Genomic DNA, 14,782 nt, shown 5'->3' with positions numbered 1-14,782 from the left:
TATTGTTTCTTTTGCAAAATGCCAATGTGAACAGCAACTGGACTAGAACTAAAAGGCAACAATCAATATACTGGATTATTGCTGCTGTATTTAAACAAAGGCTCACAACAGGCTGCAACAGTTTAGGATTAAATTCTGATTTATATTAATAAATAATAATGTTCACATTAAAATAGGCACTCTGAGGCAGTTGCTATGGAATATAATGTTAGCCTAGAATAGCAGCTAGCATTAACCAAAGTCACACAATCACAACTAAAGAATCTTCACTCACATTGTTTTTCCTATCACAGCTATGCAGATGACACCCAACTTACTCTCACTTTTCCCCATTCCCCACATATAGCAGTAAGGAATCTCTGCTTGTCCGTCTGATATCTCTCAATGGGTTACCGCATAGCATCTGAAACTCAGCCTAGACAAGTTAGAGTTTCTTTTTCTTCCGGGAAACAGCTCTCCCACCAAATACCTTACAATCACCCCTGACAACTCTGTGGTAGCCCCTACAAAGACTGCAAGGGACCTGGTCTTACCGCCAACATTGCTGCAACAACCCAAACTCGCAGATACATGTTGCCCATGCCACCTGATTTCTGCAGCTTATCCAGAATGCAGCAGCTCAACTGGTCTTCAACCTACCTAAGTTCTCTCACACTACACCGCTCCTTCGCTTCCTTCACTGGCTTCCTGTAGCTGCTCGCATCCGCTTCAAGACACTAGCACTTTTGTATCATGCTACTAGCGGATCGGGCCCAGTTTACATCCTGGATTAAATCCTACACCCCAGACCGCCCGCTCTGCATCGTAACGTCTAGTCATTCAACTAAGTCATGACTGATGATGGAACATTCTCCCAGTCCGGACAGCAGAAAGTCTACAGATCTTCTGCCGCAAGCTAAAAATGCATCTCTTTTGACTGCACCTTTGCTAAGAAGATGACTTATTTGAACGAAAAAAAACTGGGGGGACTGGATGGGCACTGGGCGTGAGGCAGGGTTCACCATGGACAGGACGCTGAGACATCAGACAACCATTCACAATCACATTTACACCTACTGGAAATTCACAGTGCATGTCTTTGGATTGTTGAAGGAACATGGAGGGAAGACACAGGGACAACATGCAAACTCCACACAAAAGGATTCTGAACCCGGATTCGAACCATCTTTCTGTGAGGCAACAGTGCTGACCACCGTGCAGCCCAACTCCTGTGTTCTCTAAGGTAAAATTACTCTTCTTGTCAAAGGAGTCTTCAGGCTTTGAAGAGAGCAATAATGATTTTTATTTCTGTAGGATTGTGCTGGTCAATCAAGATGTCAAAATGTTTCCATTTTGTAGCGGGTTTTAACTAGGGTTAGCTAACTCTCTGCATACGTGGGCAACACAACTGAGCAATTGAAGCAATTACATGGATCACGGAAGCCCCCACCTGCATGGATGCTGTGTGGCTACGTAGCTACTCAGCCCTCAAACATAGAACTACATACTGTAGAACAATGTAAAATACAATCTGTTTAAAAATGATTATGATACATATCTCATTATACCAGAGGGCAATGTGAGGCAGCACAGCTTCCAAACGCTGCAGAACCAACTGCCTTATCACTTGGCAAAACTTAATATGCACACAGTGGACGCAGCCACACGCAACTGATGGAGTCTTTGTAGCAAGTATAAGACCAGACTGCCTCCTGCCTGCACATGCTGTGCATCAGTTCCCCATGTATTTTGGCTGTTACTTACTAAATTGCACAAAAGAATCAGATGTCATAGTCGTTCCCCGCGTTTTTACACTACACCCTGCACCAGAGAAAGTGTACTGTCAGCTCAAGAGGAAACAGCAGAGACTAATAATAACCAATGGTACATTCAAAGGGAAAAGAAGGAAGGATGGCAAATGGATTTCTATCTATACAGCACTTTTCTAGTCTTCCCACCACTCAAGGCTCTTTTATTCTACTTGCCACATTTCCCCTTTTCACCTACATGTACATACACTGATGGCAGAGGCTGCCATGCAAGGTGCAACCTGCTAATCATTCAGATGCACATTCACACACCAATGGAACAGCCTTCACAAGCGGTTCTTGGTTAAGTGTCTTGCCGAAGACATGCAGACTGGAGGAGCTGGGGATCGAATGTGGCTACCAGATCTGAGAGAACTTTTAATGCAGTGTTGTTTGGACATCTGAGATATGTTTACATCAGGGTCCTCACCGCTGCTAAACACTGGCCAGCAATTTCTTATTCATTGACTGAACAGATGCCTCAGATCCACAGTGAACCACAGCTCAACCCTTCACTAGCTGACTGGGATTGAAAAATAGGCTTACAGGTCCTGTGCTGTGTTGGCCTATAGTGTGTGTAAGATTTATATTGCCACTGCAGCACTCTCACTTATTCAGTTCATATGAATTATCAATAAAAAAAAAGTCTATTCCCTCCAGAACCTATAAAGTGTTCCCCTGCCACTCACATACATCCGGACATCTTACGGCCTATAGCTGGAGATAAAATTAAAGCAAGGGCAGAGGAATCGGCACCTCTGAAAGATTTTTTTCCTACTTTCTTTTTTTTTTTTTTTTTTTTTAGAAATAGTGATACAGCGGGTAGAGCGGTGTTCATAGAATGTAATCTTTTTATGGTTACAGCTTGGGAAAAAGGCACAAGGAGCAAAGTTATTCTGCACTGAAATCTTGAAGTTGGAGAGAAGCCGGAGCTAGATGCTGATAACAGAAATGACGAAGGATGTGATAGAAACGGGGCCAAAGAGATAGAAAATTCAGTTCAATTCAGTCATTTTCTGAACTTTTTATTTTTTCAACCACCAGATGCGAAGGAACTTTTAAATACGGTACTGAGTGAAGATTAATAAAATATACCTCATTTACAGAATAATTTACTTAGATAATGTTTTCTCTTCTGCGCACACAAAATAAGCTGAATAATCAACTCCTGTGTCTTCAGTCATTTAATAGAATTGGCAAAGCAGCTATAATTGAAGTATTAACAAATAAAGAGTTGGGGGCATTTTGCCATGAACATGGGTAAGAAATACCATGATTGATGATTAAATCAGGACCTGCAGTGATTTATACTCTCCTCATCAATTAGATATTGATTTATTACCTAATGTGTTGGCCTGACAATCTGTTGGATTTTGTTGTTGTATACTGTGAGCTCTGAATACTTTTAGTGAGATTAAATATTAAGCCTGTGTTGTTTTTCCCCTCCTCATACTTTCTCACTCTTTAACATCAGGCAAGGAAATGCCAAAGTCAGCAGTAGCAAATCGGCTGCCCCTGATAAAGCCTTCCGTATTCTGAGGGGCTCTTACTGTTTCTGGGGGCCATTTGATTAGAATAAGCCAGCAGAGCAGCACTGTGCTGAACCCTGGCCCCAGCGGGCCGAGTAAAAGACTCTCAAGACAGACTGACAGAGTGGGGAAAGGGTGATTGAAGGCAAGCCAGCAAAAAATAAACAAACATACAACAACAAATTACAGAATGGACAGGCTTAGCTTCAAAGTAAAGCCTGACTGACACACATCGAAGCTGCATTCCAGGCCATAGAGGGAAGAGAGAGATGTTGGGTGGCAGGAGTAATAGACTACCAGAACTACAGTTTGTTAGTGTGGAGTACAGAGAACATGCATATAGTTTCTGTGTGTGTGTATGTGTGTTTGTGTGTGTGTGTGTGTGTGTGTGTGTGTGTGTGTGTGTGTGTGTGTGTGTGTGTGTGTGTGTGTGTTTTATCCCTCCAAGGCATGTTGATCTTCCTCCCCCACACTGCCTTGCGTGCGCAATTTCAAACATGCACACTTAGAAGATGTCCATGACTTCTACTCTGGCGACAAAGCAACTGCTTGATTTTTTTCAAACAAGAGGGGCAAACTTCTCTGCACAGTTTCATGAAATGAATTATGGACCTACTTTATCAGGTGACGGGATACCATGACTAAAAATTAAAGATGCCTTGTAACTGTTTTTCTACCAAGTTCACCATATCAACTTAAAATATAAGTGTTTTGTGTTCACAGCCTTTGGCCAAAAAAAAATCAAATACCATATTTGATGCAGATCTAAATACTCACTTTACCACAGTTGCTACCAGGGTTCAAAATTAACTTTCTTGTGTGTCACTGAATGCATTTGATCATTTTATTAACATTGTTGGCATCTTTAGTCATTTAGTTTAATCTGAACTTTTTGACTTTACTTTACATTAGCTAACTCCCTCCTCTTTAGTCGTTTAGTTTAATCTGAGCTTTTGACTTTACTTTACATTAGCTAACTTCCTCCTCTTCAGTCATTTAGTTTAATCTGAACTTTTGACTTTACTTTACACTAGCTAACTCCCTCCTCTTTAGTCGTTTAGTTTAATCTGAACTTTTGACTTGACTTTACTAACGTTAGCTAACTCCCTCCTCTTTAGTCATTTAGTTTAATCTGAACTTTGAACTACTACCTTGAAGCAATTTTAAATTAAAAAAGGCTTCAACCTCCAAATTTTAAAGTTGCCTGATCTATTTTATATTCTCCCCTCTCCCAACCCTCTCACAGGAAACACTGATATGCCAAAGATATGTTTGAGGTATTTTAGAAATAGTGTCAACATTATCCAAGGGATCATTATCATAAAATCTTTTTTGTTTATGGCAAAACAAATGTTGGTTGGTATCAGCTAAAACACTGGTATCAGTCTGGCTCTAATGCAGGTATATTTCTAACTGAGAGGGATTGACAAAAAAAAAAAGATAGAAAACACAGCCTTCTAGGGTACAATAAATAACCCTAAAAGTGTTGTCGGGTTGTTATTATCAAAATAATAACAACCCTTTTTTTGATCTCACTAGTGTGTCTACATTTCTGTCTGACATGCAGTATAGAATTATCAAGACCAGTGTTAAGAAACAAGCCTGTTGCATAAGGTTTCACCAGGGTGAAAGAGAGAATTATGTTGTCAAAATGTACAGGGGAGAGAGCAGTGAATTAGACGCCCTTATATACACAGAGGACTTAATTAAGCTATAAGGGGCATTATGGCTGCATGCAGATGGCTAATGTTGCCTTGAGGACACTTAGCATGCCGCTGGATAGCCTCACTGCACAGCCTCACTGCACAGCCTATTAGTGTTCTGCCGAGCCATTTCCAAATACAGTTCCTGACAGTGTGACAGTGTGACTGATGGCAGCCTGCTTGAATACCGCCGGTTGGCCATGATGCTGTGATAGCACTGTGTGTGTACATTACTGATATGAGGACAGCTTTCTTTTCGACTCTTGAATGACAAATTCTGTTGTTCTTGTTGCCTCAGTCTATCAGTATATGTAAAATGCTGGTGTGGTGTGCAATATGGCCCAAACCTAATTATTCCAGACAAGGGCGTTCACGTGTGACTGGAAAAAAAGGGTAAAAAAGAGATTCCTGCTAAAGGCCCTGATTCTAATGTTATGGGACTGTGATAACAAAGCTAATGTTATTGAGTTTGAAATGGAGAGAGTTGTTTTAGAGGCTATGAATAAAACGCTAATGATAGCATTTGCGATGTACTGTAAAGAGCTATGGGGGCCCACACTGTCTCTTCTAATGAGTGAAAAAGAGACACAGCGTGGCATGAGAGGGAGATCAAAAATTCATGGGAGGATGCAGTTGGAAGTCTCTCAGTTGGCATGTTCTGTGCATGTATGTCTTTCAAGCTTGTTAATGAAACACTTTGACTCTCTTTAGTCTACCTTGTTGATTACACATTGATATTGTTTATTCTGTAGAATCTGAATAAGCAATATCATATTAGGCAAGAAACTTTACACAGGAATTTGTCTATGTGAGAGCATTTACAACTTTGATTTAGTGAGTTCATGATATCAAAGTAGGCGTCTGGTACAGTAAGTGGAAAAGAGTACAGCAAGGGCAGAATGTCTGTAAGAACTTTCCTTTAGGTTCTCCTCTTTAGTTAGTTTGAAAGTTTGAGAGTTTTGGGAGGCTATTCAATCTATTGATTTAAAAAATTCAAAGAGCATGTGATTCAAAGAGTATCTGAACCTGAGAACCTAACCGAGTCTAAAAGATCCTCAAATGCATTTATCTTCAGTCAATCAAAGTTTGAACCTGTTTCTCATACAAATCAACTTAAGAGAAGGTAAAGTGTAATGTCCTGGTATTAGTTTTATTTTTTTTGGCCACAGATTGCTGATTATTGATGAGCCATATTTGATAATTACAAATAAATACATGTTTGATAAATAAATACAGTACAGTTCAGTTTGACTGCTTTGTAGTTTATTGAGATCTCCACCAGATGGCACACCAAATAACCCCACCTAAAAAAAGAAAGAAAGAAAAAGAAACGAAAGAAAAAAGAAAAAGAAAAACACTTTTCAGGGAAAAGAAAAGAAAAAAAGAAGCATTGATGCCAATTCCAGCTGGCATGTTTTTAGTGAATATCGGCCGATAACGATCAGCGGATGATCAATCAGGGCATCCCTAATTAGTACAGCAATCTCTCATTCTGTTCTGCTTGAAGATAATGATACGGTAAATAGTCTGTGTACTGCTGCTGGATGAGTATCCAGTGTTGATCTTGCTTCTGTTAAGTTACTGCAGTCACTAGGAGCTGGCATGTCTTGAGTTTAAGAAATAACCCTCTGATAAACTATTGGTTAGTCTCTAGACTTGCCAAACCTTTCACCATTACTGTCTCAAGCTGCTTTTTTCCCTGCTTGGATTTTGTACTTCCTTAGATTCTCCAATCTCTTTCCTCCTCTCTTTTGTCTTCAATCCCCATTGGTTCTATTAACATACTTGATTGTCGCCCTAAAGGACAGTTTACAGCCGCTGTCAAGTCTGGACAGCAATGAGTACTGTATTTCATGTTTGGCAGGCAGATACTGTAAGAGTGTACGCATGTGTGTGCTTCTCTGTGGGAGTTTAGGTCAGAAGTGATCACAGAGAGATTAGAGTTTCATTTAACAGAGGTGGACATTCTGTACACAGACGAGGACTGTTGAATACCAGCAATGATTGCTGTCTACCTAAGAGCTCTGCTGCAAAGGTGAAGATCAACGTCAACTACTGACATCCAGTTTAATCAAACTACTTGTTGACTATGACTCATCTGCCTTTAACATGTGCACTATTTAGAGGTACAGTCTACTCGTTAAATCTCAAAACAATATTGTATACATTAAAATAAATTATAATGATGAATCAATAAAAGCACAGTTAGCATCATTAACAACATGTACTTCTCAGTTAAGACTTCAAATGTCTCAGTGCTTCGATAGTTTAACCTGGACAAGAGTCACTAGGTAAAAAAAAAAAAATCTAAGTTTGAGAAACATTAAGGTAAAACATTTTTATCAGTGTATAATCTTCTTTTAGCCAAATAATTCAACCACAAACCTTCAGTGTTTTTCAGATCACACTGTTTCTTGGCGGTATAATAGATTAACTGGTGTCAACTTTCTGTACGGTATGAATTTTTCATAATTTTTTTTGTGATTATGAGCTGGTCAATAAGCATCAACACAAGTTCACAGCTGTTTTTCTAAGTGGGGGTAAGCATATAGAATTGTCCAGCCATGTCTACTGGAGCTTTGTTTGCAGCTGAGCCGTGTTGCTGTTCTTTGTTCATGCTGTTGATGCACAAGATAAACATTTTGGTTTATGTTCTATTAAGTTATAAATACACTGTGTGTGCTGGCCACAAGGTAAGCCTTTAAACTTTCTATCTAAGACACTCAGACACAAGGTCCCAAATTTCAGCAATAAAGTTGGTGATTAAATGTTCAAATCAATGTTCATATCATTAAAAGACTAATGATAATGTAGCCTTTGCTATCAGGAAATCTAATTTGGTCTCAAGACACTGTCCCAATGGCTTTATTACCAGCTGTGACAGTCATTCTGGTCTTGTTTTCACCTTGTGACTCTGTGTGTCATGGCAAAATGTTGTCTTGGAGACACCTAGTGTAGCTGAAACTACATCAGAGGAGGATGTTAGTAGTTTGCTAGGTCTTTATAGGTCTATCTGAGTATGAAGATGGGTGTGGGAAAAGCAAGGGGGGTGTAAAGTATGGAAAAGCCTCAGCCCCCCCACTAAAGTATATGCCCCTGACCCAATAACAATGCAAGATGCAGCCACTTTACAGCTCCGAAGTTGAGATGGACATGAAGGCTGAGTTCAAAGATGGGCATGGTTTGAACAAGGGTGCTGAAAGTAGGGGGTGGGAAGAAAGTAAGTGGTAACAAAAACCCCGTTATAGACAAAGTAAGCTGTTCACTTTTTAAGAAGACATAAAAAGTTTAAAATTGTAGTCAAAGTCTTAAGGCTTCTCCACTAGCCGGAAGCATAAATCTGAACTGCTGCCTCACCAAATTGTCATAATATAAGTTTATGAAATGCTCGAGGACATTCAATTTGTATGCGGCCATTATCAGCAAGGAATTTTAAAACTATTCTGATCTCTTTGTAGCATCCAGAATGGGTTTCCTTTCATTTTGAAATTAATTTACATTGTCATTATCATAATACAATTAACAATCTTAAGCCACTTGCCAATTCAGCCATGTTTGGACTGTCTAAATCCAAACTCAATTAACTTCTCAGACAGCAAAGTCTGAGCACTGTATTATACAAATAACCAGATTACTGCCAATTAAAAAGTGCAAGATTTATGTTAAAAATACTTGGGCCTGGCTTTTTAAGGGACCAAGGGATTATAATAATACTGTTTTATTTTACTCTATCACGCTTAATAAAGAGTATTCTTACTGTGCATTGCAGAAGTAAACACACAACAAGGGACAATCCAGAATGAGCCTTGTGCTTCTGAAAAATACTCCCATATTGTTGAAGCTAAGAAGCTCTCAGCAAAGAGCAGAGATGGTTGTTAGTCAACATGATATACTTTGGTAGTTATTGAGAAGATTATCATGCTTGCAAAACAATTATAAGGTCTAATAATTGTCTTTTAATACTGTGGAAATGCAGTCAATACATAGAAACATTGTGTTTTTCCATGTAGATTACTCTTTGATTGAATGTTACAGTATTTTCTTTCCAACAAGTGGAAGAAGCCGTTGCCAAGTAAACAAAAATATGATTGGATCTATAGGAATTATTCTAATTATTATATACTTATATCATTATTTTTCTTTTTCTTTTTTTTTTTTGTGTGTGTGTGGGGGGGGGGGGTTGAAAAGTTAATAGTTTAAATAAAGCTATGTTTTTAGACTTCTCCTTACCTACAAAGCTCTTATTGGTCAGGCTCCGTCGTATCTTAAAGAGCTCATAGTACCGTATTACCCGACTAGATTGCTGCGCTCTGAGAATGCAGGGCTACTTGTTGCTCCTAGAGTCTCCAAAAGTAGAATGGGAGGCAGAGCCTTCAGCTACCAAGCTCCTCTCCTGTGGAACCAACTCCCAAGTGTTATTTGGGAGGCATAATTGTCCCCATATTTAAGAGTAAACTTAAAACTTTCCTTTTTGATAAAGCTTACAGCTAGGGCTTATGAGCCCTTAGCTATGTTGTTATTTTTAAAGCTGATTTTGTTCTGCTTAATGATGATGCTATAAGCCTAGTCTGCCAGGGGTAATACTTTTCCTGATACTATGACCTTCTCTCCTCTCTGTATGTATCATTCATGTCTCATCAATGCATGTTACTAATTCAACTTCTTCTTGTCTGTGCTTTGTCGTCTCGCAAGTCTCTGCTGATCGTGGTGGTGCCTGCTGCCGTGGTCCTGCATGACGCTTCCTGCTACTAGTATAACTATTAGTCATATATACTGTCACTAGACTTATAATATATATAACTATGGAATTTGTAGCCATAGAGGCACCATCGGTGGTATGTCTTGCTGTGTCGTAGCTGCTGTTGCCACTGCTTTTCATTTATCATGTTTACCATAATTATTATCATTTTCATATTCTATCACCTTAGCTGTGCTTGTTTCTACTATTCTGCTGTATTAACTGCCATAACATATAAGTCATATTCACATTACTATACATATTATTATTGTTACTGTTACTTTTTGGTTGCTTGCATCTCTGGAAGTGTGTCTGTCTCTGTCTTTGTGTCTGTCTTTGTCTCTCTCTGTCCATCTGTCTGTCTTTTCACTCTTTCTCTCTCCTATTCTTCCTCCCGAACCGGTCAAGACAAATGGCCGTCCTCCATAGAGCTGGGTCTGTCTGACGTTCCTGCCTGTAATAGGGAAGGTTTTCATTGCCACCGTACTCTACGGGTTAATTGTTGGGTCTATGTAAATCATAAATAAGTCATAGAGTGTGGTCTATACCTTTACTCTGTAAAGTGTCCTGAGATAACTTTTGTTATGATTTGGCACTATAAATAAAATTGAATTGAATTGAAAAGATATTTGTATTAAATGAGTTCTGTTTACGACTGCTAGATGTCAGAAGACATTAGTATGTTCTCTGCTTTTTGCCTTCAGTCCCGTATACAGCATGGAAAAAACCACGCTCAGTTGGATTAAGGACAGCTGACTCACTCTGCCGGTCAAAAGTATCCCAGTGTTCAGTCATAAAATAATCCTTGCCTGTATGTTTAGGATCATGGTCGTGAGGTGGTAATGGACGGGGGGGGGCTGTATCCTGATGCTGCGACACAGAGGTGATTTAAAATTGGCAAAGTATTCCCTTTAAGTCACTTCCTATCACCAAATGAGGTAACAGTGGTGATTAAGCCCAATTACAAAAGTATAGAAAAATTTATATAACTGCAGTACTGGGTATCTCTGTCCAGATTCATGGAACAAAAGTGCTATATTAAGGCACTGATAATGCAAAGGAACATTTCCTATTGCTGCCGCTTCACATTGAAAGCATTTAAATGGTGAAATACAAGTTGACTTTTATTATGAAGTACTGGTAGTCCCAAATGTGACATTGACTGCTATTGTTCCATTAAAATTGCATCTACAAAACAAGACAGTGGTCATTTTGGGAAGCTGTTTTTGGACAGCAGGTCAGTTTGAAATATTGCGGGGAGTAATGGAACAGTCAGGAGCAGCCACAGTGAGCTGAAGAGCAGCAGGCGACAGGCAGACACCTCCAACTTGTCAATGAGGTACCAACTATTTTTACTTTTGCTGTTTGCAGACTCGTTACATGTACAGCATAAAATCAGATCATAGTTGCTCACAGTGATGCAAAAAAGTATATTATTGCCCATGACCCAGTAAGAGTCGCCAGGTTGCCATTGTTAACCAGAGAAATTTGCAAACAATTCAAGACCTTTGGTTGCCATCAGTGACAGCTACTTTTTATATGGACCCCCAAATATATAGAGATTTTCTAAAGTTTAGTGATCTTTAGATAATGCTGTTACAGTCAGAACCAGAAAATGCTGCACTGGAATCAGATATGTCTACTTGCATGTTTTAGAGACATTGGGAAACAGTTACATTTTTATTGAACATGGGGTGAAACTAGTCTCTCAACATCACAAATGGAAATTGATTCAACTGACAAAGAACGATATAAACCTGAATGAAAAAGAACATTTATGTCACATTTTCCTTATTAGGCCAACGTATAAAGTAATGAGCAAAGTATCTCTAATTACTCAAAATGTAAGGCAACAAAAAAATGGCAACCATATTTTCAGTCTTGGCAACCAAAAGGTTGATGCCTGGTTGTCAGCCTGGCAACCACTTTTAAAAAGTTGGTGTTGAGTGCTCAATTGTTTGTTTTGCTGCCCCCGGTGTTGTGGGATCTGTAGTTTTAAACAGCATTTGCTGTTACAACCAGTGAATGGGATCACAGTGTAAAACAGTGTCCGAGCCCGTGATGAAAAGGTTGGCTTGATAATAGATTGGTATTGCAATATTGTGGTTAATATGAGAGCCCATTGTTTGACCACTACTACTATACTCTGTATGTACTACTATATACTACTCCTGTTTTGAAAATAGCACACACCTACGAGCCAATCAGAATCAAGTATTCTCCGTAGCCATGGTTCCATTGTGCTTTAACCTGCATTAATACAGACTTTACAGCACCGCAATGAGTGACTCCAGCATTTACAGACACACAGATGTCTGCACACACACACACACACACACACACACACACACACACTTTCAACTTCCACAGCTCAAACACCCCACTGCTCACCATGGCTAGTGGCACTATGCCACCCAGGTCCTGTGGTGCCAGCTGGATGAGGGTTAGCACCTCACTGGTTAGGGTGCGGGTGAGCGGATACTCAACCTGCCAGGTCACCTCCCTTCCCCCCTGAGTCACCATCAGCCCGTTCACTTCCAGGTCCACCTGCAGCACTCGTTGATAGCCTGGTGCCTCCGCTCTGCAAGGGCAGTGAGAGAGAAGATGTGTCTCAGTAGCGTCAGAAAAGAAGAGTGCATGAAAGAAGAGGTAGAGAAAGCTAAGATAGTAATTGAAAAGGCACAGGCAAAAGGATAACAAGACAGAAATAAGGGGGGAGTCAAACTGGAGAGGGAAAGTAGCATGACATGGATTAGTGTGAAAACAACAAGCAAATACAAAAAGAAAGGGGAAATGAAGGCAGTAAGACCAAGTGAAGGGAATGAGACACTAGGAAAAGAGTGAAAAGAGGATGAGTAAAAAATAGAGCAGAAATGGGGAAGAAGAATTGGGTTAAAGAAGGTAGAAATAGACAGCTAGAGGGTAAACAGAAGGGAAGCGGATCTTTATCATACATTAGAAGGAGTAAGACTGAAAGACAGCAGCTGAGAATTAATTGTACATTTTGATCAGGTTGAAAGAAAACATGTTGCACAGATATTTTATGCGCAGAAGATGAATCTGTTGTATAACATGCAGATGTTGCACAGAGATATTCTATTTTTTAAGGAACATATCCCTCATCTCCCAATCTGATATGAAACTAATCATGCCGCTATTCATATTCATTCCCGCATCCGCACAGAACCATGATGATGGCGAGAAAAAAAAAGCAATTTGTTTTTTCCTCCTGCAGTATGGAGCTTCTATTGCAGAGATTGCCAGGGCCAAGCAAATCATTTTCCCTCAGCTGATGTAGATGCAAACAAAGCAGAAAAAACAATGAATGCAAAATAAAATCAAACTTATTTGATCTGCTGAGCACTAGGTTTGATCAAGCTGCTGCCTCTCCCTTAGGTGTTCCTTGTCACAGTCAAAAGTCGATGCAACACCTCTTCCAACAACTGCGCTCAGATGTGCATGCTGTCTTGGAAAATACAATTTGCACTTGGGGTTTTGGAAGAGGCTCACGTAGGTAAACATTCATGTTGTGTTACACTACTTGTTTTCATGGCAGTAAAAACAAAAGGTAAAGGGGACATATTCTCATTTTCTTTTTTTTCGTATTTGAGGTTTCTGGTAGAACATGTTTACATGCTTCAGTGTCCAAAAAAGACATTATCTCATACTGTCTGTACTACTATACCTGTATTCACCCTCTGTCCGAAACACTCCATTTTAGTGCCTTTTGTCTGTAAGCCCCCCTCCCAAAGAAGCCCAGTCTGCTCTGATCAGTCAGTGTTTCTAGGTCTTCCGCATTCATTGCAGCTGGGGAATGACTAACAGCACTGCAGCAGCACTTTTATACCTGTAGTATAGTTGTAACATCACAACCTTACAGAAGTACATGGCTCGTTTGAAGATACATTTTCTCTCTCTGCAGAATTCATGTTTAGACACTGTCACAGTTTATACGTCATTTTGGCGTATTTTATAATCAAAAGATATGGAAACCTCACTTTTTACAATATGGCACTTTTAAATCCAGTACAAAGAGGAAATATATGTAGGTATGTCTCTTCGGCTTTAGTTTAAAGTTCTTTTTAATGTTTACCATGCTATTTTGTTTCAGTGCTAAGCAGAATGGGACTTATTTACCTACTGTTCTTAAGAAGAAATTTCTTCTTAAAACCCACATGTTTTCTTATTTGGATTTGTTCTTATGTAAGAACAGAATCTATGAACACTCAAGATTACCTTTAGGCATATTTGAATGCTGACATGTTTCTGCAAAACAATCGGATATTGTGTTTTCTTCAATTATACAGTTGTAAAATATTATCTGATTCAAATTACAATGTTTTTTTATCATTTATAATATTTATTAATAATTATTTCTGTTATTTTACAACGTAATATGGTCTTTTGAATTAAATAGACAATACACAAACACTTCAGTTCACATCAATTGTCCAATAATTAGTTACTGATCTAACTAATTGGCCCAAAGTACTTTTTTTCTCCCCTTTTTAAATATTATTTTAGGGAATTTTTGCCATTATTGGATAGTGCAGAGTCAAGATTCTGCCACAGCATCAGTACATGGGCCGCACATTCTACCAGGTGAGCTAAGGTACTAACCTGACTCCGCCAGATGGATTGATTCGCATTTGCTCAACATATCCATCTGGGAACTCTCTTTTGTGTAACTCAAGTTTACAGATAAAAGGCACAATTTCAGGTGCCGGGTCCATATTCCAACAGAAGGATCAAGAGAAAAAAGTTTCCCTATGCTAATTAGCTAACTGGCATGCACTTTCAATTTACAGGACAATGTGATTCATCATTATGAGAACAGAGGTACAAACAATTCTGCAGTTTAAGAACCCCATCAAAGAATCTGACGTAGACTTTTCTTAGAACCTTTCTTAAGACTAGACTTTGCTAGAATAAAAAAAACACTTACGAAGATATTGGTGAATGAGCCCCAGTGTTTGTTGTTTGGTCATCACACAATTAAAACAAGCCTGGAGCATGTGGGGGGTG

General features: G+C 39.3%; 1 protein-coding gene across 1 annotated transcript in view; it reads right to left on the bottom strand.

Moving 5' to 3' along the window:
* LOC310958500 (transmembrane protein 132C) overlaps positions 1–14,782 on the bottom strand; it is a gene marked incomplete at both ends in the record, with an annotated part of 153,092 nt that overhangs the window by 28,805 nt on the left and 109,505 nt on the right. Inside the window, one exon of the mRNA XM_083929472.1 lies at positions 12,149–12,338. Within this exon, the coding sequence (XP_083785598.1) occupies positions 12,149–12,338 (190 nt within the window). The remainder of the gene's footprint in view (positions 1–12,148; positions 12,339–14,782) is intronic.

Source organism: Echiichthys vipera, assembly GCF_963691815.1.
Source record: "Echiichthys vipera genome assembly, chromosome: 16".
NCBI classification, from domain to species: Eukaryota; Metazoa; Chordata; class Actinopteri; order Perciformes; family Trachinidae; genus Echiichthys; species Echiichthys vipera.
The sequence above is the reverse complement of the archived record's forward strand: the minus strand, read 5'-3'. Positions and strand labels throughout refer to the sequence as shown.